The 26,745-nt window shown below is 43.3% G+C and overlaps 1 protein-coding gene across 3 annotated transcripts in view; it reads left to right on the top strand.

Annotated features, from left to right (window-relative positions):
- LOC115277969 (maltase-glucoamylase, intestinal) overlaps positions 1–26,745 on the top strand; it is a 103,060-nt gene that overhangs the window by 52,071 nt on the left and 24,244 nt on the right. For all 3 annotated transcript variants that reach the window (XM_029922397.1, XM_029922391.1, XM_029922402.1), the window contains 19 exons: positions 287–441; positions 2,240–2,324; positions 3,063–3,119; positions 3,624–3,748; positions 6,537–6,625; positions 7,292–7,341; positions 8,784–8,951; positions 11,529–11,681; positions 12,025–12,225; positions 14,398–14,552; positions 15,794–15,962; positions 16,206–16,302; positions 17,916–18,028; positions 18,960–19,085; positions 20,067–20,195; positions 20,446–20,556; positions 20,867–20,929; positions 25,670–25,804; positions 26,225–26,312. In XM_029922397.1, the coding sequence (XP_029778257.1) occupies positions 287–441; positions 2,240–2,324; positions 3,063–3,119; positions 3,624–3,748; positions 6,537–6,625; positions 7,292–7,341; positions 8,784–8,951; positions 11,529–11,681; positions 12,025–12,225; positions 14,398–14,552; positions 15,794–15,962; positions 16,206–16,302; positions 17,916–18,028; positions 18,960–19,085; positions 20,067–20,195; positions 20,446–20,556; positions 20,867–20,929; positions 25,670–25,804; positions 26,225–26,312 (2,269 nt within the window). The remainder of the gene's footprint in view (positions 1–286; positions 442–2,239; positions 2,325–3,062; positions 3,120–3,623; positions 3,749–6,536; positions 6,626–7,291; positions 7,342–8,783; positions 8,952–11,528; positions 11,682–12,024; positions 12,226–14,397; positions 14,553–15,793; positions 15,963–16,205; positions 16,303–17,915; positions 18,029–18,959; positions 19,086–20,066; positions 20,196–20,445; positions 20,557–20,866; positions 20,930–25,669; positions 25,805–26,224; positions 26,313–26,745) is intronic.

Below are 26,745 nucleotides of genomic sequence, written 5' to 3'. Positions count from 1 at the left end.
CATTTTGTAATGAGATTCAAATGGAAATAGTTAAAAACGATTGAAATGGCGCAGTTAGCAATCCTAAGCGCAAATGAGGCTGGACGAGCTACAAGGTGATGAATGGCACTTACTGGGTGAAATGATCTGCCCCTGCCACCCGTACTGCTCAGAGGCAAAGCTTGCACCATAGGCCCCAGGTCTTTCGGGAATGAAACTCTTGGTTCTGATGAATGGTGTCTGGAGTTCTCCAGTTGCTTCTGTCACTCATACCTGGATCATAATCGCAGCCTCTCCTTCTTCCCAGGCCCAGGATCCGGCCTCTTTTGGAGCTGACTCCCTGCTGTTGAATTCCTCCAGACACTACCTTACCATCCGCTATACCCTGCTACCCTACCTCTATACCCTCTTCTATCGGGCCCACAGCCGGGGAGACACGGTGGCCCGGCCCCTTCTGCATGAGTAAGTTCCCCGATTCCAAAGGGATTTTGTTTTTTAATTTTTTTTTTTTTACTGTTTAGTTATTTTTGAGAGAGAGAGACAGAGTACAAGCAGGGGAGGAGCAGACAGAGAGAGAGAGAGAGACATACAGACAGACAGAATCTGAAGCAGACTTCAGACTCTGAACTGTCAATAGAGCCTGGCACAGGGCTTGAACTCATTTGCAAGATCTTGACCTGAGCTGATGTTGGACTCATAACTGACGGAACCGCCCAGCCTCCCTCAAAGGGATTTTGTTAATGCAACTGGTGACATGGACTATTTCATCAAATATTGGAGTGAACAGTGAAATACTTGTATTTTTAATGGGAATAGTCGACTGGTATCTGCAAGCCTAGTACTGCCTACGTACTGTTCCTGAGGTATATATACATATATATATTTCCCCCCGCCCCCCGAGGTATATTTAAGTGTTTTAGCCTGTTCCCTTGGGGATAGTAGACCAACATCACAGGACTTTGGGGTCTTTCTTTGTTCTGCCAACAAACTCTTTATCTTAGACAAATCTTTGAAGTTCAGTCATCCTTCATTTCTTGATTCTTAGTTTAAAGGATTTGAGAGTGTGAACAGGATGGCCTCTTCTGTAATGCCCTATGTTCAGGCCCTGGGAATAAAAATTTATTTAAAAATAAAAATTTTATTTTTTTAATGTTTATTTATTTTTGAGAGGGAGAGAGGCAGAGGTGAGTGGGGGAGAGGCAGAAAGAGAGGGAGACACAGAATCCAAAGTAGGCCCCAGGCTCCGAGCTGTCAGCACAGAGCCCAACACGGGACTCGAACCCATGAACTGTGAGATCATGACTTGAGCCAAAGTCGGATGCTTAACTGACTAAGCCACCCAGGCGCCCCACAAATAAGAATGTTAAAGAGTAATTCTAGAATTCCAGAAGTTTTGCTGCCAGCCAGTGAGCATCTACAGCTGAACTTTACAAAGCGGCCCTGGAGAGGCTTTCCTTCTCAAAATGCAGGGAACTCCCTTAAGTGTCTGATGTTCTAGACCCTCAGGCGCATGTCTTCTATTATTACTGTTATTGTTGTTGTTATTATTGTTACTCCTATTATTATACATTCATTATTTTGAACCAGTGTTTACCATCTCCTGGAATTCCCTGTTAAAAGGCAGATACCCTAAAAGAGAAAAAAGTAGAATTTTATTATCTCCTATTAGTTGTGATCACATCCATGTCCTTCTTTTTTTTTGTTTTTAAACTTTTATTTACTTTTAGAGACAGAGGGAGACAGATCATGAGCAGGGGAGGGGCAGAGAGAGAGGACACACAGAATCAGAAGCAGGCTCCAGGCTCTGAGCTCATTGTCAGCACAGAGCCTGATGCGGGGCTCGAACCTACGGACTGCGAGATCATGACCTGAGCCGAAGTCGGACACCCAACCGACTGAGCCACCCAGGCGCCCCCCATGTCCTTCCTGATAGTCAGCTGAAGCTTTAACATGTACTGCTTGTTTTACTTTTATTGTATTTAGAGGGGCATATGAAGAGTAGGCTTGTAGTCTGGGCCCTGCCTGGCCTATGTCCCGGAATAAGCCCCTGTGTCCAACCAGGGGGAGGACAAGGAGGCTGCACGGGTTGGGAAGCATGGGTCTGTCTGCCGGAGCGTGGCAGGGGGAGTCAAGTAAGGGTCCCAGAACAATTTAGGGGGTTACGGCAGGCAGGCAGGGAGCCTGCGTGGTTTGGACAGTTGGGGGAGAGTTGTCAGGAAGCATTGGCCCTGGTCTCAGTGAGCGTCTCTCTGATCTGCAGGTTCTACAAGGACAGCAACACGTGGGATGTGCACCGACAGTTTTTGTGGGGACCTGGCCTCCTCATCACTCCAGTTCTGGAAGAGGCACGTGTCACACAGAGGCACACAGATGGCCTCCACTCTGCTCCTGCTACGCTCCAAACTCTCGTCTTCCTGGGACCCTTTGTCTTCTTTTAATCCCCAGTCCGCTTCCAGCCTCCATGGCTGAGGCGGCCTGGAAGACGGGGTGCTGCGGTTTGGGGAGATTGGGGATCTGTTACTTACGTATTATTTTCTATGAGTCTTTTTTCTTGGCCAAGATTCCAGCCAGTGTAGATGCATCTAGTGGTGGCTCTGGGTTTAGGGATCATCCTATTCGTCACTAGATTCTCACAGCTCCTTAAGGTCGAAGCAGAATGGAGCAGGGGCCCAGCACCCTCGCTAATGGAATCTGGGCGTGATAGCTGCCTCTTCCTCTTAGCGCCGAGTGGTCTGCTGCCGGTTCCTTAGCTGGAAAGGTCGGATCATGAGAGTCCCTGCCCCTGGGGACAGTTGGGAGGAGTTCATGAGTTCATGTAAAGCTGGAATTGTTGCCACAACACGTATTTCAATATTATTATTATTATTCCTAATGTGATTCCCCTGGGATTTTCCTTTGTGTTTCCAAGTTAGTGCCTCTATTTTTCCTATTGGAAGAAAAGGACGATTTGATAACAGAGGGAAGAAAGGCCACTTATGCTCTCCCAGTATATGGTTAGAAAGCTCCCTTGGGAATGCTAAGAAATCCATTTTCTCCCCTTCAGTGGCTGGGCCATAAAGAACAATATTTTGTTTTAATTTCAGGGTGCACAGAAAGTGACGGCATATATGCCCGATGCCATCTGGTATGATTATGAGACTGTAAGTAGCTTTGACGTTTCTTAAACTCCTCATGACCGCAGCTGCATAGACAGGGTGCCTCCCTGGAGGGAGGAACATCTATCCATGCATCGAGGAGTGTGTTGGTCGTGTTTCCTGTAATTTCATAGTATAAGTCACTTAACACCAGTCATGATGAGATCCGGAAAAAAAACACTTTCATATACTTTATTCAACAGTAAGATAAGGGCAGATGGAAGAGGGTCCAACGGAGAATTTCAGCTTGGTCAAGAGTCAGCTGACTTGTTTAAAACTGTCAGTTGATATGCTGCATGTGAACTGGCGTAAATGCTCCCCCAAATTCCCGAGTGACGGCAAAACCTGTTGTTCTTAATTGTTTTTTCCTTCCTCTTGTTCGAATGCCTGACTAGACAGTAACTCGGCTGGGTGGAAAAGGAGGGAGCTGTAGATAACTCAGCACCTGGAGAAGAGGCGGGCACGGATGTGCTGTTGTAACAAGGTGCTTGATTCATGTGCCTGCCTCAGGGGGCCCGGACGAGATGGAGGAAGCAAAGAGTGGAGATGGAACTTCCTGGGGACAAAATCGGACTTCACCTTCGTGGAGGCCACATATTCCCCACACAACAGCCCGCCACCACCACGGTGGCCAGGTACAGTGTGGCCGGAGTTTCCTCTAAGGGGGAGGCTGCTGATAAAGCTGGTCATCGCCATCCCCATCTGTCACCTGTGCAGAAGCTTTACGTGGCCTGAGCGGGGGAAGGGGGAGTGTGGTCCTCAAACACTGTCTCTTGCATTTCCCTCAGCCTCTTCTGATGAGGTTGTGATTTATAAGATGGATTTTGAAAGAACTTAATCCCTGTTCTTTCTTAAACCCATTGCATTTCTCCTCAAAAGACACTGACTGCCAAGGTGGTCATCCTTGCTGGTTTTCCCAGGACCACTTCAGGTTTAGCACTGAAAGCTTCATGCCTTGGGAAGTGTCTCATTCTGGAAGATGGGGTCTGTTGATCACCCTACCTGGTTGGCCAGGTCATCCGTCCATCGCTCTGTGCTCTTGACTTATTCATCCTCATTTCTAGGAACAGAGAGTCTACTTTCCATTCCCCTATACTCTCAATTCCCCATTCCTTTCCTCCTATGAAACATTTCTTTATTATGATGCAAAATAAGGCTCAAAAATTACTTGTTCACTTCAAATCACCCTCATGCCTGTGATTTCTCCGTTCTGACTCTGTGAATCTGAAATTATACACTCCATCTGTACTAATGAGGTATACAGTTCTATCTATCTCCAGAAGAATTAGCTTATTTGTTTTTTAACATACTGAGAGTTCTTTGGAGGTTAGAAATCTTTCTTTTGCTTTGAACTTTCCTTACTACCTTAATTTTTCAAATTGCAAACTTTTTAAATGATACTTCTACATCTAATACCAAATGATTTCGTTTTCTCTAGCTGTTTGGCTTCAGGCTATTCTGCATACTGACACCAAAATTATCTTTCCAAAAATTTTTGACCTGTTGCTCCCCTGCATGAAGCCCAAACTCTTTCATGAGTAGGAGTGTTCAAGGCCAATCACAACTTGGTTCCAAGATACCTACTGTGCCTCCTGAAGCCTCAGAATCACACCTACAGACCAGCCATGCACCAAACCTTGCTGGTCCCCAGACATATCCATTATCTGACTTTGGGCTTCTTCACTTAGTACCCTCTCCAACCTCCTTTGCCCGGGGCCTTCTTAATGACTCTCCAAAGATTTCATTTGCAAGAAATCTTCCTCAATTCTTCCAGCAGAGGGAGTGCTGCTGCTTTAAACTTTTAAAATACCGTTTTGTATGTTTTTAATTATTTTTTGCTCTTTTGCTGATTTTTTTCTTTCTTTCTTAATATTTTTTAATGTTTATTTATTTTTGAGAGAGAGAGAGAGAGAGACAGAGATTGAGTAGGAGAGGGGCAGAGAGAGAGGGAGACCGAATCTCACCAGGTTCCTGGCTCTGAGCCATCAGCACAGAGCCCAATGTGTGGCTTGAACCCATGAGTGTGACATGATAAGCCGAAGTCAGATGCTTAACTGACTGAGCCACCTGGGTGCCCCATCCTTCTTAATATTTTTAAGGATTTTGATCATAGTTACTTTATACCTTGTATTTGAAAATTCCAATATCTAAAATACTTTGGAGAATCCAAATTACTTTTCACTGTTTTTGCCAACTCTCTTTCATGCTGACTTATTACCTTGTGTGTTCAGTAATTTTTGTGTATGTTTCAAATGTAGTGATCTTAAGGATCCAAGAAAGAACCCTCCGGAATGGATTTGCCCTTTTCTTCAGTTGTGAGTCAGGACTTTGGTCAACTTGAGGTCATCTTAAGCTCCTTTCAAAGACCATGTATTGGATGGGTCTTTCAGGGTGTCTAGTGTCCTTCAGATCATTTAGTCTGCCACACTGCTGGAAGTGTCATTCTGGACTCCTAGAAGTCTTCCAAATTTTGTGTCACTTTTTACTTTCTGCCTAGATTATTTAGGGAATATGTTTAATCTTCCTTATAATACTTAAGGTCATCCATCAATAGAGTTGTGATCTATCCATCTTTGTATCCCTTAGACTTGCTAACAAATGAAAGCTACTTTATACATGTGTGTTGAATGAAAGCAGGCGATTTGGTTGATAACAGAACCTGACTTGCATAGGGCACGGTGGAGGGCTGACATGTGAGAGAGGAGAAAATGTGAGGCCAGTGATGAGCCAATGGGAGGAGGAAACTGGGAGGTAGTCCAGGAGAGCAGTGAAATAAAGAGGGATTCCATATGAAACGGCTCTCTTTCCCCATCATTCTCAATGCCCATCTACTTCACCACTTCTTTGAGTCATGTTTTGTGCTTCACACTCCAAATTATGAAGCAGAGAACTATAGGGTTTGATTCTGCTCTCAAAATGAAATAATAATAAATAATAAAATTGGGAAAGTTGCCATTAAACTTTATTGTACTTTATTGCTTTCTGAGTCAAAACAGTTCTTAGGCAGGGAAACAAATATATCTCCCCAACCATAGTTAGTGCTTCCCCTGCACGCATCATCTCTAAAATTAGGCTGAACTGATTATTGTCTAGGATCTCTTTCTCTTCTAATGGTCTGTTTTCTAAGGAACAGTTGCATCAGCAACTTTTATAGTAGCTATTGCAGTAATTCTGGCACTTAAATTCTGGCCTCCTGCATAGATGTTTATTGCTAATGTTTGCAGTATTTCTGCCTCCGGTGATGATACTGATTCTAGAGAAAGAGGTGCCTGTTGATTTTGGTATTGTGCCTGGAGAAAACCCAAGACATCTGCTGCTAGTAACCTTTCCCCTGTGAAATCTCATGGAAACATTCCCCGCTCGTTTGACCAAGTTTTTTGAGTCTTAAGTCTTTGTCTCCCACCTAAACCTTGTTTCCCACAGTCGACGGAACCCTCTTGGTCTCATCATCGCCCTCGATGAGAACAAAGAAGCCAAAGGGGAACTTTTCTGGGATGATGGGGAAACTAAAGGTAAGCACTGTTGGGACAAGCTGCATCCGTGAGTTACGCCCTCTGGCCATTCAGCCTGGGAGAGAGCTCACCAGGCACAGCGGCCTTATCACTCAGGACGGGAACTTTGGTTTCAGTTGCAGTGCTCACAGCTAGCGGTAGGTGGACCACAGATGGAAGGAAAACACTCTTCTACCTTTTAGAAGCTTCCATCAGACAGGCCGTATATACAGGCTCTCATTTTATTGTCAACGGGCATCTGAAAGAGATGTTTTCAAGACTGTTCCTGCCATTCAGTGTAGATCTCTTCCCCCAAAATACTGCTGCACAAATGTCAGTGATATGTAGCACAGACCCATGCCAGCGAGGCAGAGTGAGACTATAGTCCTCTCCTGAGCCGGGATCTGGCCATGCTTCTTAGCACATTTTTCTGTCACCAATATACTAACAACTCTGTGGCTCAAGCTTAGGCAATAGAGTCACTCATGAGGAATATGCCTTAGAAGCACTTGGAAGGGAGTCTTTTCAAGGGTAAGGTAGGAAGGAAAAGGGAGAACAGTGGCCTGGCCTTGGAGACTCTGTCTACAATCTTGCTGTTCTCGGATGAAGCTTTCTGCGCAGCCAGGGTGAGATCTGTCTCCTGTGGCCGGCAGGCCAGAGGCTGACGCTTCTTTCTCTCACTTGCAGATACGGTGGCCAATAAAGCCTATCTCTTATGTGAGTTTTCCGTCACCCAGGTAAGTAGCATATTTTTGTGAACCCTACGTGTGGGCTTTTGTCTGACCATTAGCTCATGTATGTTTGTGTATGTGTGTAACTGTATTTAGTTTCCTCTGCCCTTATGACTGTAGATGAGCACATTTCCTTTTGTTTTTGAAAATAAAAGAAATTTATTTTTTAAGTTTTTTTTTAAATGTTTATTTATTTTTTAGAGAGAGAGAGAGAGAAAGAGAGTGCCTGCACAAGCAGGGGAGGGGCAGACAGAGAGGGAGACAGGATCTGAAATGGCCTCTACTCTGACAGCACAGAACTTGATTCAGGGCTCAAACTCATGAGTCAGGCACTTAAATGACTGAGCCATCCAGGTGCCCCTATTTTTTAAGTTCTTATTTTATTTTTTTAATGTTTATTTAGTTTTGAGAGAGAGAGAGAGAGAGAGAAACAGAAACTGAAGCAGGCTCCAGGCTCCAAGCTATCAGCACACAGCCTGATGTGGGGCTCAAACCCATGAACTGTAAGATCATGACTTGAGCCAAAGGCAGACACTTAACTGACTGAGCCACTGAAGCTCCCCTTAAGTTGTTATTTTAATCCCAGTTAGTTCACATACAGTGTTGTATTAGTTGTAGGTGTACAGTATAATGATTCAACAATTCTGTATATCACCTGGTGCTTAGATGAGTGCATTTCAACTTATGACTTAGCTCCCAACAGTGAATCACCCATGTTAGTAAAAAGAACACTGATATGGGTAAATTAAAGCCATCAGCCTTTTAAAATACAGTTTAAGAAATTTTCTCAAGGTGCCTGGGTGGCCCGGTCTGTTAAGTATCCGCCTTCGGCTCAGGTTATGATCTTGTAGTACTTGAGTTCAAGCCCCGCACTGGGCTCTGTGCTGACAGCTCAGAGCCTGGAATCTACTTTGGATTCTGTGTCTCCCTGTCTCTCTGCCCCTCCCCCACTTACGCTGTCTCTCTCTGTCTCTCAAAAACAAATAAATTTATTTATTAAAAATTTTTTTTAATGTTTATTTATTTTTGAGAGAGAGAAACACAGAGTTTGAGCAGGAGAGGGTCAGAGAGAGAGGGAGACACAGAATCAGAAACAGACTCCAGGCTCTGAGCTGTCATCACAGAGCCTGATGTGGGGCTTGCACCCACAAACCATGAGATCATGACCTGAGATGAAGTCGGCCACTTAACTGACTGAGCCACCCAGGCGCCCCCAAGACAAATAAATTTTTAAAAAATTTAAAAGAAATTTCTGTCTGTCTGTCTGTCTGTCTGTCTCTCTCTCTCTGTGCTCATGTGAGTATTAAAATAAGTTTGTACTCCTTGAGATCACATGAGTAGAGACAGCTAAGAGGCATTCAAAGCAGTTTTGGGGATCTGGTCTAGGACAGAATATTTGAGTAAGTTGACGATCTATAGGCAGACCTTTGTGCTTAATTGTTTTGCAGAACCGCTTGGATGTGAAGATTCTGCAGTCAACCTACAAAGACCCCAATAATTTAATATTTAAAGAGATTAAACTTCTTGGGATCCAGGAACCTAACAATGTTATAGTGAAACACAACGGTGTCCCAAGTCAGATTTCTCCTAATGTCACTTATGATTCTAACCTACAGGTAAAAATTCATTGTGTGGAGACAGTTTATCAAGAGCTCATGGCTTGTGGTCCCTCTTCTGGCCAAGGTCGCCTGGGTTGCTTTGGAAGGACCAGGGCACATTCTGAGGTTGGGGGTGGGGAAGTCAGAGGGGTAGGAGGGAAAAAAAAAGTAGGCAGTAGATGTGAGCTAGATTGGATCAGGGAGGTACTAGAATCAGATAAAACGGCCTTTCCATCCCTATTCTTGTATTTGCCCCTCCGTCTTCCGTTCTCTCTGACTGGGACAGAAGAGCAAAGTGAGGAGTGTGGGGATCAAGGTTAGAGGGAATTGGGTCTAGACACTGCTAGCTGAAGCAAGAAAGGCAAAGTGGGAGCTGGGTTTCCCATTTATTAAAGATTTGAAGTGCATTTTTTCCCTGTGTTTAGATATAAAGACTTTCTCTCCAACACATACATCTTAAAGAAATGTTTCAAGTCAAATAATCTGTTAAGCCTAGTTAATGCTAGTTATTTGTTTATAGAATATTAAATAATAAAAACCCACAACTTTTCATCGGTTATGATGAGACCCGATGTTTTAGAGCAGGTTGTAATCGGTTTCTCTGGGATCTTATGTTAAGAGGAATCGTTCCCCATCCTCCTTCACTCCAGGCCCTGTAGGTGATCAGGGGCTGGGGGCTGGGGGGTCAGCATGTTTGTGAGTTCCAAATCTGGAGTAAATGTACAAATCTGTTTTTCTCCTATAATGATGTACTGATGATGTTGGCCATTTTGCCCTACAACATATATTGAGGATGCTCACATTATGAAGTTAGAAATAAAGAACAGTTGACCCTTAAATAGCATGAAGGGACACTAACCACCCACACTGTCAAAAATCTGTGAATAACCTTTGACTCCCCAAATCTTTGCTAATAGCCTACTGTTGACCAGAAGCCTTACAGATAACATAAATTATTGATTAACACATATTTTGTGTGTCATATGAATTATATACTATATTTTTATAATCAAGCTAGAGAAAAGAAAATGTTATCAAGAGAATCATTCAGAAGAGAAAATACATCTATAGTTCTGTACTATATTTATTGAAAAAAACATGCATTAAGTGGACACATGTAGTTCAAACCCGTGATGTTCAAAGGACAACTGTATTATATGGTTAGTTATGTGGACAGCAAAGTGCAAACCAATTGAAGAGTGTATATATGAAAACAAAAGCAGTAAATATCTGTTAAATAAGTTAACTAATACAAGAGCAATGGAATTCTTATTGCTTGAATTTGGGTGGTTGAGAGACACAATTTGTACATGTGAAACTACCAGGCAGGGGACAGACAATCTAAAGCAACACTGAGTAAATGTTACCTTCTAGTATACCTAATTTAAATGTCAGAGCCTAATGGAGTAGCTGAACAAAGCCATTGGGAAAGTTAGGGTTTGAGCTGGACTTTGAACAACGGTATATCAGGTAAGATTCGTTCATCTACAAGTGATAGGCAACTGAGCTAAATGGGGCTTTAAGCAAATTGGAATTTTAAGCAAATTGGAATTTTCTTCCTCATGCAATAACAAGTTTAGACATTCAAAGCTGAGGTATCAGAATAAGCCAATCTAAAGACTGAGAATAGCCTTACATTATTTAGTCTGTGAGTATTGTATAACTAGAATAGGGAGGAGACTGGTTTGGACAAATAATAATGTGTGGTTAGATTTGGGAGGGTCTTAGGCACCAAAGAGAGGAGGACCTGATTCTCGAAGTGTGTCATATGGATCCTTGAATCAAGGCTCTAGAGAATGAGATTTGTAGAACAGGGAAGTTTAAGGTGAATTTAGTCTGAGAAGAGCCTGGAAGCAGGGTGATTATTCTTAAAATGTTATTTTATAACTCCGGACAAATGAGAACCTTCACTACGGAAATTGTCAATTAAAGAAGAGATAAAATATGCAGAAAACATTAAATATTTGAATTAATGGGACTCTAAGAAGCAGGTTGCAGGCTTCGAGGCTTTGCTCTTAGAGAAATGAAAAGGTTGGGATGTCAGAAATAGAAGGCACTGTAATGATTTTGCCAACTCCCCAATTTTGCTTTTGATGAAACTGGGGGCCAAAGATTTGGAATAATTTGGCCAAGTTTCCACAGCAGAATGGAGATGACAACCCAAGCCACATGTTATTTCTCCTGTGTTCTTGCCACCACTCCAGACCAAGGCGAGACACTGGTCTGCAAAATGGAGGGCAGGAATATAAGCTCAATTTGATATGACCCCATGAGCTTGTGTGTGCTATGCAGAAGACCTTGACTGAGTAAGGATGAGGAAGGGAGTCAGGGAAGGAGAGAGAATGGGTGATCACAGAAGATTTTATTTGCCCTAATTTCCTTCCGAACACGATGTACAAGATTCAGACAGAGTTGAAATATTTGTGCTCTTCCCTTCTCCCTCCATATAGCTGTCTTTCTAGAAGCTCCAGTGATGTGTTACTTGGATTATTGAGAGTCTGGTCTGGTTTTTATCTCCTCTTCTAAGAGAGGTTTCAGACCCTGCGAGGGTTTTGTGCTGAGCATTAATTTCCTTGCCACTTACCATCCCTCCAGGTCGCCCTTATCCAGAACATTAACCTTGTCCTGGGAGAAGCATACACAGTGGAGTGGGGCCTGACGATAAGGGATGCAGAAAAAATAGACTGTTATCCCGACGAGACTGGAGCTTCCGCAGAAAACTGCACTGCCCGCGGCTGTGCCTGGGAGGTAACCTGCTGTCGGGGCTAACCCACATCGAAGCCCTCGCGCTCCATCTCCGGCTTCCTGCGTGCAGCATGAGTCCCCATGTCACTACTCAAAACCCACAGAAAGGAAAGATTTCCAAAAGTAGCCGAGTTTTTATCTGCCAGAAAGAATAGATGGAGACTTTTCTTTTTTTATAACTACTTTGCGAGGAGACCAGAAATTTAAACTTAGGTCCTTACCGAAGACTCTCTGAGGAAAGGAGTGATGGTCTGGTTCTGTCTCCCTGTAAATTGCCTTTTCTAGCCCCCTTATACTTGATCATTCTAGGACCGCAGGCCGAGCTGACATTAGCTTTCCCTTTCAGGTATCTAGTTCTCCAGGAGTTCCATTTTGTTATTTCGTCAATGATCTGTACTCTGTTGGCGACATTCAGTATGACTCACATGGTGCCACTGCCACCATCTCCTTAAAGTCTTCTTTCTATGCCTCCGCTCTGCCCTCGGTACCTGTGACCTCCCTCCGTGTGCAAGTGACCTACCATAACAATGACATGCTCCAATTTAAGGTGTGTGTTTACAATACGTCTATGTATCAAGTACGGCCTGGGCAGTTGGCAGTTCTATTACTTGTGTCAGTCGAGGTTACAGAACCCTAAAATAAGTGTGCCCCTCTAGCTAGCCCTGCCTCAAAATACTAGATCATTATCCTAGAGCCCCGAGAAACCATTGGTGGAACAGTGCTATCTGTTTTATTTTGAAAAGATCACTGTGGCTACTGTAAGGAAAATGGTTGGGAGAACAAGAGTAAAAAGGCCACCAGTTTGGTCATCCATGGGGGAGACCCAGATGGCAGGCATCTGGGGGAATTGAAAAGGTAGGACCACAGGATCTGGTGATGACAGCAAGCACGTGGTGAGGGAGTGGGAGGCACATCCGGCAGGTGTCCCTGTATCGATGCTGGTGCCGTTACCTGGAATGGGAAAGGCTCAGGCTTGGGCAATATAAGATGATGAGTTCGGTTTGGGATGCTGAATTCAGGAATTCTGTGGAATAGCCACAGAAGTGTAGTGATTTCTTTTCTTCCCTATGATTTAATCACAACTACGGATTCATGACAACCTGTTCTCATGTCTATTTCTCTACTGAATTGTAAGTTTTTCAAAGACAAGAATTTCCTTGTTCATCTTTGTCTTTCTGAAACCTGACATAGAGCCTGGTATATCATTAGTATTCAGATATTTATTGAGAGAATAAAAGGAAGACATCAGGCATTGCTCAAAAAGTTCTTCACAGCCTGCTATCAACCTGGACTGTGAGTCCTCTTACATCTTCTAATGCAGAGAAAATGCTCTTTTATATTTCTGTCCTCACCAAAACACTGGCGTGTGGTAGGCACTTCAGGAATTTGAAGAAAATGAACTTGCTTGCATTTCCTGCTTTAACGCTTTCTTACTCTATCTCCTGGTCATACCATAGCTCTCTCCCCAGGATTTGACTTTTTTTTTAAAGTTTATCTTGAGAGAGACAGAGACAGTGGGAACGGTGGAGGTACAGAGAGGGAGAGAGAGAGAATCCCAAGTAGGCTTCATGCTGCCAGCTGTGGAGCCCTATGCGAGGCTTGAACCCACAAATTGTGAGATCGTGACCTGAGCCAAAACCAGGAGTTGGATGCTTAACCAACTGAGCCACCCACGGGCCCCAGGACTTCTCTCTTCTTGATCTGCTTTAATACTCTGTGCTTTGCATTTATTGCTGTACCAGGAGTGACTCTATCTCCTTGCTGTGTTTGATTAATAATAGCTGCAAAGTTTTTAACACTTAGCCTGCATTTTTCTCGTGAAACCTCCCAGTCTTCCTGTAACTGTTTCAGGCACTCTCTTCTCTACAATCTCACAACACTCCTACATAGCTCCACCGCAGCACATATCATCACCTGGGTAGTGTGGGTGCTCCTTTTACCTCCCGTTAGCATGTGAATGTCTTAAAACAACAATCATGTCCTTTTTTTAATATTTTTTATATCTCTAATTTATTCTTGAGAGACAGAGAGAGACAGCGCAAGCAAGGTAGTGTCAGAGAGAGGGAGACACAGAATCTGAAGCAGGCTCCAGGCTCTGAGCTAGCTGTCAGCACAGAGCCCGATGCGGGGCTCGAACCCACGAACTGTGAGATCATGACCTGAGCCGAAGCTGGATGCTTACCCAACTGAGCCACCCAGGCGCCCCAACAACAATCGTGTCTTATTTGATTTAGTGTGTCTAGTGTCCAATATAGTATCAGGCAGGAGTAGAGTAGGTACTCAGTGAATCAGTTTAGACCTTGTTTTTAGCAAGAATATCTATAATTATTTTAATCAAGTAGAGTTGGTGTTTTTGATGGATTTTTTTTCAGTTCAAAGTAGCTTTCAGATATTCACATACACCCACACACCAAGTGATAAATAACATATTCATACATACCAAACTGGTTTATAGACAGATTTTTTCCAAGATCTTACTAATGTCAAAGGGAATGTATTACTATGATCGGGGCCTTACACGTGATATATGACAGACTCAGATCAAAATGTTAAGTCTAATATTATTCTTTGATATGGTAACTAAATTCCTGATATCGTGAGCTTCCAGAAGAAGGAGAAATATTAGCATTCAGACTCCATGTCGAAGATACCAAGTTTCTGCTAAGGATATGGTTTTCCAGAGAACTATATTTTCCTAATTTTCCCCCACTCACCCTAGATTTATGATCCCAACAACAATCGGTATGAAGTCCCAGTGCCTCTCAACATACCCAGGATTCCATCCAGTACTTCAGAGAGTCGGCTCTATGATGTCTACATTAAGAAGAATCCGTTTGGAATTGAAATTCGCCGCAAGAGTACAGGCTCTGTAATGTAGGTGACTCTTGGTCAGATTTGGAATTGATGGTGACCTGCATGGGCACTGCCAGGTCCATGGTCTTGGAGATACCTTGGCTCAAAGCATCACACCATCCATTTCCAGATTTATGAATGTGTTATTGCTTTTGGGTCTGTTATTATGAGAAATCTTTAGTCCCCTGGCAATAATTACTGAGGCACTAACATGTACTAGGGATTCATTCAACCAATGTTTATGGGGTGGTTAATATCTATTATTTCTATATTGGGTGGTTATAGAAGATAAGGTCTCTCTTCTCATGCTAAAAATTAATGGCAAATAACAAAGGTAATTTAAGTTAAAATATACACAAGGAAGTTTAGATAGTGACACCTACTATGTAGGAAACAGAAAAGGGTAAATCAGAGTTATGGGGCATTGACTGCTTTTGTTTTGTTTTGTTTTTAATTTTAATGTTTATTTTTAAATATAATTTTTTGTCAAATTCGTTTCCATACAACAGCCTTTAATGTTTATTTTTAAAATAATAGTTTATTGTCAAATTGGTTTCCATATAACACCCAGTGCTTCTCCCCACAAGTGCCCCCCACCATGACCATCACCCCCTTCTCCTCCTTCCCCCTCCCTCTTCGGTCTATGGCTCGTTTTCAGTATTCAATAGTCTCTCATGATTTGTGTCCCTCGACCGCTTTTGATACTGTGGTCAGAAGAGGGCTCTCAGAAAACGTGACATTTGAAATAGGAGTTGGATGAGAAGGATCCAGCCATGTGGATCTGGGGGAAGGGGAAGAACACTTCAGACAAATGGAAAAATAGGTGCACATGGCCATGAAGCAGGAGCAAGCTTGCCATATGAAGGGGGGAGGGGATGTCCATTGTGGTTAAGGCACATTGCAGTTGGATCGCTCCAGATGTTATGTAGCAAATGGAGTTTAGAAGAGCAGGAGTGGGACCCGAGCTGGTGTGGAGAGGTAGCAATGGAAGTGGTGTCACGTGATGGGACATGGCATCCTGGAAAGATAACTGATGGGAGGCAGTGGTGGAAGAAAATAGAAGAATGAGGGTTGGCTCCTGGGCTGGTAGCAAGTGTATCTGAGATCATTTTAATCAAATAGACTTTATGTTTGGAAGATTAACAGGGTGCGGGGTGAGAGAGGGAATCAAGAGTTCTGTTGTCCTTGCAAACAGGACATTGGCTGCTTGAAGCCAAGAGGATAGTACATTTCTTTTCCAAATACACCCTTTTGTGTTGCAGCTGGGACTCTCAGCTCCTTGGCTTTACCTTCAATGACATGTTCATCCGCATCTCCACTCGCCTTCCCTCCCAGTACGTCTATGGCTTTGGGGAAACTGAGCACACCACCTTTCGGAGAGACTTGAACTGGCACACATGGGGAATGTTCTCCCGAGACCAACCCCCAGGGGTAAGGGCAGAGCACTGGGGTCTGTGTCTCCCTCTCTCTTCTCACACTGTGCATACTCCATGCTTCCTCTTCCCTTAGATGGTCACATTCTGCGTTTAGACAAGAAGGTCAATTTGTTGTCAGGCTCCTTTGTTTTTCATGTATTTGGTTCATTGCATGGACCTTATGAATCATTTTTTGTTGAGTTTCTTTCTCAGCCATGACTTTTAACCTCCTATCACTTTGCCCCCACGACTCTCCCAGTACAAGAAGAATTCCTATGGTGTCCACCCCTACTACATGGCACTGGAGGAGGATGGCAGTGCCCATGGAGTGCTCCTGCTAAACAGCAATGCCATGGGTAAGATGATGCCAGCGTCTCCCCTTATTTATGTGAACAAGTCATTCTTTTTTTAAAAATTTTTATTTAAATCCCAGTTAGTTAACATATAATATAGTATTGGTTTCAGGAGTAGAATTTAGTGATTCATCACTTACATACAACACCCAGTTCTCATCCCAACAAGTGCCCTCTTTAATGCCCATCACTCATTTAGCTCATTCCCTCACCTCACACCCCTCCAGCAACCCTCAGTTTGTTCTCTGTACTTAAGAGTCTTATGGTTTGCCTCCCTCTCTGTTTTTATCTTATTTTTTGTTACTTTCCCCTATGTTCATCTGTTTTGTTTCTTAAATTCCACATGAGTGAAATCATGTGGTATTTGTCTTTCTCTGATTAACTTTTTCACTTAGCGTAATATACTCTAGTTCCATCCATATCATTGCAAATGACAAGTTTTCATTCTTTTTGATAGCTGAATAATATTTCATTGTATATAAATACCACATCTTCTTTATACATTCTTCAGTTGATGGACATTTGGGCCCTTTCCATAATCTGGCTATTGTTGATAGTCAATCAGTCATACTTGAGTAACATTAGAATGTGTTGGACCTAGGGGTGCCTGGGCAGCTCCGTCAATTAAACATTTGATTTTGGCTCAGGTCATGAGCTCAGTTCATGGGTTCAAGTTCCACATCAGTCTCTGTGTTGACAGTTCAGAGTCTGGAGCCTAGTTCAGATTCTGTATCTCCCTCCCTCTCTCTCTGCCCCTCCCCTGCTCTATCTCTCTCAAAAATAAATAAACATTTAAAAAAACGAATGTGTTTGACCTAGCTACCCCCTAAAGGTAAAAATTGTTACCTTGGGGACAGTGTTTTTGTTTTTATTTTTATTTTCTATTTGGCCTTTCTGTTTAATTCAGTTTAGTAACATGTGGTAACAAGAGTTACCTCTTATGTGGCAAAAACGTAAGAAGGGATGTAAAAAAGGATAGTAAGACCAAGAAAGTCCCAAATATTCTTGAGGTCAGCCAGTGGGAGACATCTTTTTATTCTGAATTAGTAGTGAAGCTATGGGTAAGAGTGCTCCCTAGGGAGGTTATGAGGGTATGAGGAAGTTTTGTATGGTTTATTGGAAAGGGGGTGGGAAATAAGGAGCTGGAGGGGAAAGCATGCATGTGAAAACTGGTGGAATCAGAGTAAGGTCTGTTCCTCTTACTAGTTTTACATGAGTGTCAGCTCCTGGTTTCAACAATGTATAATGGTTATATAAGATGCTGATACTGGGGTAGCTGGGTGAGCTGTACAAAGGAACTCTAGTACTATTTTTGCAACTTCTCAGAAGTCTTAAACTATTCTAAAGTAAAAGTTATAGTAATCATTTTAAAAGATAATAATAATAATAAAACATATTATAAAATAATAATAATAAACCTAATGGCAAAAGAATCCAGGGGTAGCAGCCTGTAGACTTTCATCTAACTTTTTAAATTCTATATAGGAATAGTAAAAATACTTTTTCTTAATATTCTATAATAAAGAGGCATTGGGAGAAAGAAAAGGTAAGAATTTTAGGGGTAATTCCCCACCTTGAAATTTTCCAGCTTGACTGATACTTTCCTATCTTTTCAGATGTGACATTCCAGCCCCTGCCTGCCTTGACGTACCGCACCACAGGGGGAATTCTGGACTTTTACGTGTTCTTGGGGCCAACTCCCGAGCTTGTCACTCAGCAGTATACTGAGGTAGGAGGGAATTAAACTGATTATCAAGTATTCATGTAGTATATTCTGAGTTCCCAAATCCACATTTATTAGTATAGCTCTCAGATGATAGCTGGAATTGTTCGTCATTCTGGAAGATAGATAGACTATAAAATAAGGAGCAAACGAGTATATCCCAAGAACCATTAAATTTGCAGCCTCTCAAAGCATTGCAGAGTAGCAGAAGGAGTAGGGATGCTACTGGTGGTGTTGGCAGTGGCAGTGGTGGTGGTGGTAACAGTGTTGGTGGCGGTGGTGGTGGTAATGGTATGTTAATGGTAATGTGTTAGAGGTGGTGGTAGTGATGGAGGTGACAACGTGGTGGTGATGAGTGATGATGTGGTAGTGGGAATGGTGGTGGTGATGGTGTTGCAGGTGTTGGTGATGGTGATGTGGTAATGGTGGTGGAGCTGGTAGTAATGGCGGTCATAGTGGCCATGACAGTTATTTTGGCAGCAGCAACAAATATGTACATAACTTACTATGTGTCACAGACATTTTACATACATTAACTCATTCAGTTCTCACAAGAACGCCATGAAGCAAATACTAGTATTCTCTGCAATTTACAAGTGCAGGAACTGATGAACAAGAGGTTTTTACCTTCTGCATGGGGCTGCCTAGCCAGCAGGGATTGGAGCCTGGATGGTGAGCCAGGCATTTCACCTCTTAACCAGTAAGCTACACTGCCTCTAGGAATCAGAGTAAAATCAGACTTCCCAAACTTCTTAGGGAAGGAGGTAAGACCCAGCAGAAAGCTTTCTCCAAGGTATCCCTGTGGCTTTGTATCCTCTGTTTCTCTCCATATTTGAGTTTGTTGGTTATCTACCTTGGGAGATGTTCTTATTAATTTGTTGACAATTTCAATCCAGATTCTCCTTTTGAAGGACTAAATTTTCTGTCTATTTTATAGTTGATCGGTCGGCCAGTGATGGTTCCTTACTGGGCCTTGGGGTTTCAGCTGTGTCGCTATGGATACCAGAACGACTCTGAGATCGCCAGCTTGTACGATGAGATGGTGGCCGCCCAGGTTCCTTACGTAGGTTCTCCGCATGTGGTGCCTTGGCTCCGGAGCCTCCTGGCCCACACTAGCTGCCTCTGTATCTGGATTGGCTTGACTTGGGGGCAGGGGTTTTAGAACTACACAATTTTAAAACATTCATTCAAAAACATCCTTTGTATCATAAAAACGCAAGGTTACTCAAACAGTCGTTTTGCTTAATTAAAAACAAAATGACCCAGATTCAGTCAGACCACTCCATGTGTAGAGGTAACCTCAGTTCCAACAGCTGGGGGCCCAGCACAGTCTTCCTCAGCTCCGCGCTGAGGTGTAGGTAGGGATCTGGTTTCCTAATGAAATACATGTAGAAACGAATCCTGTCTTTTACTCAAAGGGCAAGAGGGGTCCAATTATCAGAGATATTGACCCCAGGAATTTCCTACATTTTTTATTTTCTTCTGTTTGCTTTCTTATTGTTTATAATTGTTGCTATTAATGATATGTATAGCATGCAGTATTTCATTTTTCATAAGAAAGCCATGTCTGAGAACCCCCGGGATTGGAGATTCCAAAGCAATTACAGGGGCTTTTTTGTAAAGGTAGATTTGCCATCCATCTGGTTGTAGTACTGGGTACTTTACATGATACTATTTTCCTGACAGTGAACCACTCACTGATCGAAGGGCCAGCCTCTTGGGGCAGGTCACCACCGGTCATTCCTACCAGCTGTTCATAAAGCACTTCCTCATCTGCTCTTTTCATTTATCCTCACAGCAGGCTTGCCAGATAGGCATCAGGCATCATCATCTTTTTTTTTTTTTTTTTTGCTAATGTGGGTTTTTTTTTCCTATTTTTCAACTAAACATTTGAAAATTTCCCAGAATGTAATACCTGACCTGGAATTAGAAAAAGTCAAAAAGAAGCCAGCTGAAACCCACCGTCAGTCAGTGCAGATGTGTTCTCGCCTGCACCTGGCCTTTTGTAACGTGGAGTCTCCCCGTTCCTTGTGCCTTCCCCCAGGACGTTCAGTACTCAGACATCGACTACATGGAGCGGCAGCTGGACTTCACCCTCAACCCCAAGTTTGCGGGATTTCCAGCTCTGATTACTCGCATGAAGGCCGATGGGATGCGGGTCATCCTTATTCTGGTTAGTCTCCTGTGAGTGGGTGGCGTTTGCTAGGGAGAGCGCATGCGCTTTGGTGGAGAAAGCTTCATAGTGTGCTTGCTTCCCTGTAACCCCAGAGAAGTTGAGGTTCAATGAGAAGGTGTATTTCCCACGATGCACAGATGCCTACTGTTCAGGTGGAAGCTTGGGCCCTCCTGGTTGAAGAGTTCTTTCTTCTGTCCCGAGATGTTCTCTGGCTTTGCTCTTCTCACCTTCTTTGCTTCAATTTCAGGACCCCGCCATTTCTGGGAACGAGACTCAGCCCTATCCTGCATTCACCCGGGGTGTGGAGGAGGATGTCTTCATCAAAGCTCCGAATGGTGGCGGCATTGTCTGGGGGAAGGTATGACCCGCGCAGTGATCCACCAATCCCCAGCCTGAAAGTGGGTAACTGTTGGTGTGTTTGTGCATGTTGTTTTCAGGCCTTTTCCATTTGGGCACTGAGGTTAGAAAGTCTCATTTTCTCAGTCAGTATTTGTCAACACAGTTGACACTTTTAGAGAATGTATGTGTGCATGTGCATTATGGGATCCACTTTTCTTTAGATCAGAATGAAAGTATTACCACCCCTAGGACCCATTGTTTATAGTTTCTCAGGAAATGCTGTATAAGATTATCTAGTGCATTGGTTTTGAACCGTTTTCTCTCCACAGGTGTGGCCTGACTTCCCTAATGTCGTTATAAACGGGTCTCTAGACTGGGAGAGTCAAGTAGAGGTAAGGGGCCCTTTGTGGATGGGGGTGACGTCATGGCTGCCAGGAGGGTGCAACGGACATCCCCATGCCAGGGGTGGGGGCGTGGCAAGGAAGGCACCAAGGGATTTTGTCCCGTGTGCCCGTCTGTGTGCCAGTCACTTTACATGTAATATTTTACTCCCAGCAGGGTCGTGGGTATTATCATCCCCAACATAACGAGGATTCAGACAGCTTAAATTACTGGTCCATGGTTTAGGGGACCAAGCGGATTTCAAATCCAAGGCTATCAGATTCCAAAGGCCCATGAAATTTCCACCTCCAAGAAATACTGTTTGCCCAGAAACAGTATATTTGTTGTTTTTGTTTTTGAGTATCCCTGTTAAGCATAGCCTCCAAACCCTGTCTTTAGCAATGGGACCTTTTTCTCCATGAATTTGTTTTCCACAGAGAGGCTTCTCCATCCTCACTCTTACAAATCCCTTATCCTTCCTTGGGTTTCTCAATTTTGCTCTTACCTTCCAGTCTCCAGCCTAACGTTAAAACTTGCTCTCCTCGGGGAACAAGTGCTTACTGGTTATGGCTCTTAGACAGGGATTCAAGGCGGAAGAGCCTGCTTCCTATTCTCTCTGTTGCTTCTCAGAGGAAACCGCTTGAAGTTTCCTGGTCCAGACCACATGGATGCAGGACTGTGCCAGGCCAAAGAAGGTCAGGGTCTCCTTGACAGACAGACATTCATTCACTTGTTTGTTTATTCATTCACTCATTTATTCATTTTCTTTTTTTAGTATTTCTTCCCCAAGCACAACTGAAGTATAACTGACATAAAATTATATATTTATTTAAAGAGTACAATGTGTGATTTGATACATACATATCATAAAATGATGATCACGGTCTAGCTAATGAACACATCCATCTCCTCACACATTTATCATTTATCTGTGTGGGATGAGAATACTTAAGATCTACAGTCGCAGCAACCTTTATGTATACAATACAGTGTTTTTAACTATAGTCGCCAGGCTGTACATTAGATCCCCAGAACTTACACATCTTAAAAATGAAAGTTTATGGCCTTTGACCAGTGTCTGCTCACTTCCCCCCACCCATGGTGGTTACCATGCTGCTGTCAGTTTCTATGAATTCAACACTTTTTTTTTTAGATTTCACATATAAGTGAGATCATATAGTATTTGTTTTTCTATGTATAATTATTTCATTAGCATCATATCCTCTAAGTTCACGCATGTTGTTTTAAATGGCAGGATTTCCTTGTTTCTCATGGCTAAATACTATTTCATCATACACACACACACACACACACACACACACCCCACATCTTTACCCATTCATCAGTTGACAGATGCTTAGGTGATTTCCACATCTTGGCTAATGTGAATAATGCTGCAATGAACATGAGAGTACATAAATCTCTTTACGATACTGATCTCATTTTATTCAGGATACATACCCAGAGGGGGGGTTGCTAGATCACATAGTAATTCTATTTTTAACTTTTTGAGGAACTTCCATATTATTTTCCGCAATGGCCATGCAAATTTACATTCCCACCAACAGTGTGCAGGGTTCCCTTTTCTCCATGTCCTAGCCAAAAGTTGTTATCGCTTGTCTTCTGGGTAAGAGCTATCCCTTGAGCATATCCCTTGAGATATACACTGATGTCTCAGTGTGGTTTTGATTTGCATTTCCCTGATGATTACTGATGTTGTGTACCTTTCCATGTACCTCTTGGCCATTTATATGATTTCCTTAGAAAGATACCTATTCAGGCCTTTTGTCTGCTTTTTAATCTGTTTGGTTTTTTTTTAAAGTTTTTTAATGTTTTTATTTATTTTTGAGAGAGAGAGACAGAGTGTGAGCAGGGGAGGGGCAGAGAGAGAGGGAGACACAGAATCTGAAGCAGGCTCCAGGCCCCGTGCTGTCGGCACAGAACTCAACATGGGGCTCGAACTCGTGAACCAGGAGATCATGACCTGAGCCAGAGTCAGACGCTCAACTGACCTGAGCCACCCAGGTGCCCCACAATCTGTTTATTTGTTTTGCTTTATTTTTTGCTATTGAATTGTGTAAATTCCTTATATATTTTGGAAGTTAATTTTTTATCAGTTAGATGGTTTGCAAATATTTTCTCACATTCCCTAAGTTGCCTTTTCATTTGGTTGCCTGTTTCCTCTGCTGTGCATATGTTTTCAGGTCTATATAGTCCTACTTGTTTTCTATTTTTGCTTTTGTTGCTTATGCGTGTGGTGTCAGACTTCCACCCTGCTCCCCCCATCATTGCCAAGACCAATGTCAAGCAGCTTTCCCCCTGTTTTCTTTTAGAAGTTTTATGGTTTCAGGTCTTATATTGAAGTCTTTAAATTTTTTAAATGTTTTATTTATTTTTGAGAGAGAAACAGAGACAGAGTGCAAGCAGATGAGGGGCAGAGAGAGAAGGAGACGCAGAATCTGCAGCGGGCTCCAGGCTCTGAGCTGTCAGCGCAGAGCCCCACACAGGGCTCAAGCCCACAAACTGTGAGATCACGACCTCTGCCAAAGGTGGACACTTAACAGACTGAACCACCCCGGTGCCCCTATTTAAGTCTTTCAAACAGGATGAAAGTTTTTTGTGAGTGGTGTAAGATAAGGGTTTTGTTTCTTTCATTTGCATGCGGACGTCCAGTTTTCCTAACACTATTTATGGAAGAGACTGTTTTTTCCCATTGTGTGTTCTTAGCATGCTTGTCAAAGATTAATTGATGGTATATGCGGGCAGAAGCAATAAGGGCTGAATACAGACAGGAGGGAGGCAGAGCCACAACTTTGGAGAAAGGCAAACATTTATTTCATGCATTAAGAGTCATCAGAGCACCTTTTAGTGAGGTTAATGAATTAGAGTTTGTCAAATTTCTCACTTGGATCGCACACGGGATTCAGTTATGACTGTTGCAGGTGGGCATTGACTCTGTTTACCCTAGTCCTCCATCCCCCTCCCCTACACCATGTTTCTCACCCTGCCTGAGCTGGAGCTCTGTTTCTGGTGAAAGGTTCTCTTCTTCTGGTCCCACGTTTCTACCTCTATTTTCTAACAAGGAGGCATCTCTGGGATGCCTCCCTTCTAAAGCATTCTCAGTGCTGTGATTGACTACCTCTCACTACTTTGTGAGCTGGACCCTTGTATTCGGTTCCATTTCTGTTATCTGCACTGTGTTCCTTTGTTGCCTTTCATCTAGAGATATGGGCTCCTACTTGCCTTTTGTCTGTTGTGTGTAAGAACTGGAGGTTTCCTAAACCAAGTCTTCTTTCTGTGGTCTCCCGTTATGACCTACCCTTTCTGCCACCAACATTACTTAGCTCTTTAACTCTTAAAATGTGCTGAGGAGCACAGAGGAGCCTATTTACTGGGACATACAAAAGACCATGAACTTCCATCACAAACAACATGGGCTGAATAGAAATTTATGAATATTTGCTGCTGCTCAGTGGTGCGAATTCACAATTATGCACCAAGCGTTTATTTTATGTCAAGTTCTAAGCTAAGCACTGTGGAGCATACAAAGCCCAGCCAGATGAATATAAAACAAGGCCCTTGCTCTCAAAAACCTTACAATGTGGTTAAGCTTTGGATCAGCCTCCAGGTTAAAATAAAGACACAGCTTTTAGGGGCGCCTGGGTGGCTCAGTGGGTTGGGCGTCTGACTTCGGCTCAGGTCAGATCTCACAGTTTGTGGGTTGAGCCCTGCGTAGGGCTCTGTTCTGACAGCTAGCTCAGAGCCTGGAGCCTGCTTCCGATTCTGTGTCTCCCTCTCTCTCTGCCCCTCCCCTGCTCGCACTCTCTCTCTCTCTCAAAAATAAATTTTAAAAAACATAAAAATAATTTTTTAAGAAGACACAGCTTTTATTATTTGGGGAAGACAAAGAGCAGGGGGGCAGTGTTAAACCTTCCCCTTCCCCTCCTCCTCAGTCACTTGACACTGCAATTTTCAAGTGATTCTGCAGCTGTAGAAAACACTTGCCCACTAGTTAGAGAACTTTTCCCTCATCTCCTTTCCCCAGTGGGAATGAGGCGGAGAAGATCACCTGGATGTTTCTTTCCAGCCTGTTGACTGGAAACAATTTAATTTTGCAGCCCCCCGGCTGCAAGGATGCCACTCTGAACCACCCCCCCCTATATGCAAGCGGCAGTTTCTCCCTGGCTCCTGTTTTGTCTGTTTATTTATTTATTTACTTATTTATTTAAATTCAAGTTAGTTAACATATATGTAGTATTGGTTTCAGGAGTAGAATTTAGTGATTCATCACTTACACATAAAACCCAGTGCTCATCCCAACAAGTGCCCTCCTTAATGCCCCTCCCCCATTTAGCCCATCCCCCCACCCACCTCCCCTCCAGCAGCTCTCAGCTAACTTAGTATTTCCTGTTTTGTCCTTGAGGCATGCTTAGGAAATTGCAGATCAGAAGTTGAAAGTTAACCATCTAGTGCAGTGAGTTTAGGGTGTTAATTGCTACCATTCATGTTGAAGCAAAGAGGAAGACAGTCCGTGGATGCTTTCCAAATGCTAAGAAGGTGTCTAACTTGTGCTAACGTCTCTTCTGTGCACTCATTATATTTCAAATAATCCAAGAAGGTTATTTAAGCCCTGTTTGGTTTATCTACCACCGTGTAGTACAGGGGTGTATATGAGTTATGCTCTCAGGAAGTGCCCTTTGGCTGTCTAATATCATTTTGGACGACAAACACATTATGTTTAATTTTTACAGCAATACCGCGCTTATGTGGCCTTCCCAGACTTTTTCCGTAATTCAACTGCCACGTGGTGGAAGAGAGAAATGCGAGAAATGTACACCAATCCCCGGAATCCAGAGAAGAGCTTGAAGTTTGATGGCATGTGGATTGTAAGTGTGTGGGTTTATGTCTGTGCCCATGTGGACAGGTGAGTTTCTGTCTTTGTGTGTCTAAGCTTATGTGATCATGATCTTTAATTAAGAGGATAATAATCATTCAAGAAAGACTTTGGACCTATCTGATTGCAGCTCCTCCAGTAAAACACCAAGGTGGTAAGTAGGAATTTCTTGGAGTTGAGCCTCGCCTCACACCTTGAGGGAGAAATTTTTTTTTAATCTTCTAGCCAGTCATTCTGGAGGGCTTAACTGATCATTCTAGTCAGTTCTCAGCTGGATTTGATGAGTCTCCCTGGGCTGGTGTGTACAAGATTGTTGGAAGGTTAATGATTTATTCATTGCTTCCTTGTCTCTGAGTTGACAGGATGTGATGGTTTTAAAACAGTAAGATATATCTGTGTTTGACATTTGTAGGATATGAATGAGCCAGCGAGTTTTGTGAATGGAGCAGTGCCCCCTGGCTGCAAGGATGCCACTCTGAACCACCCCCCCTATATGCCACGTAAGAGCCCTCCATCTCCCTTGTTGGCAGAGCCTCGGCTACAAGCAGTGACCTCTACAAGGGCCCAGCAGCCAGGGTTTATCCTGATTGTCCTGGGCACACCTTAGCTGTGTCATGTTGTGTTGTGTTGTGTTATTTTTTTAAATGTTTATTTATTTTTGAGAGAGAGAGACAGAGTGTGAGCAGGGAAGGGACAGATAGAGAGGGAGACACAGAGTCCTAAGCAGGCTCCAGGCTCTGAGCTGTTGACCAGGGCCCGACACGGGGCTTGAACTCACGGACTGTGACATCATGACTGAGCCGAAGTCAGACTGAGCCACCCATCCAGGTGCCCCACTGGTGCTGTGGATTTTAGGGGGCCAAAGACTAGCACACATCAAGCACTTTACCCAGTTCAGTGTGGACAAGTTACTGGCCCTATTGGGTGACTCTC

This window comes from Suricata suricatta, chromosome 2 (genome assembly GCF_006229205.1).
Source record: "Suricata suricatta isolate VVHF042 chromosome 2, meerkat_22Aug2017_6uvM2_HiC, whole genome shotgun sequence".
NCBI lineage: Eukaryota > Metazoa > Chordata > Mammalia > Carnivora > Herpestidae > Suricata > Suricata suricatta.
Note: the sequence above shows the minus strand (reverse complement) of the source record. Positions and strands in the feature narration are given on the sequence as shown.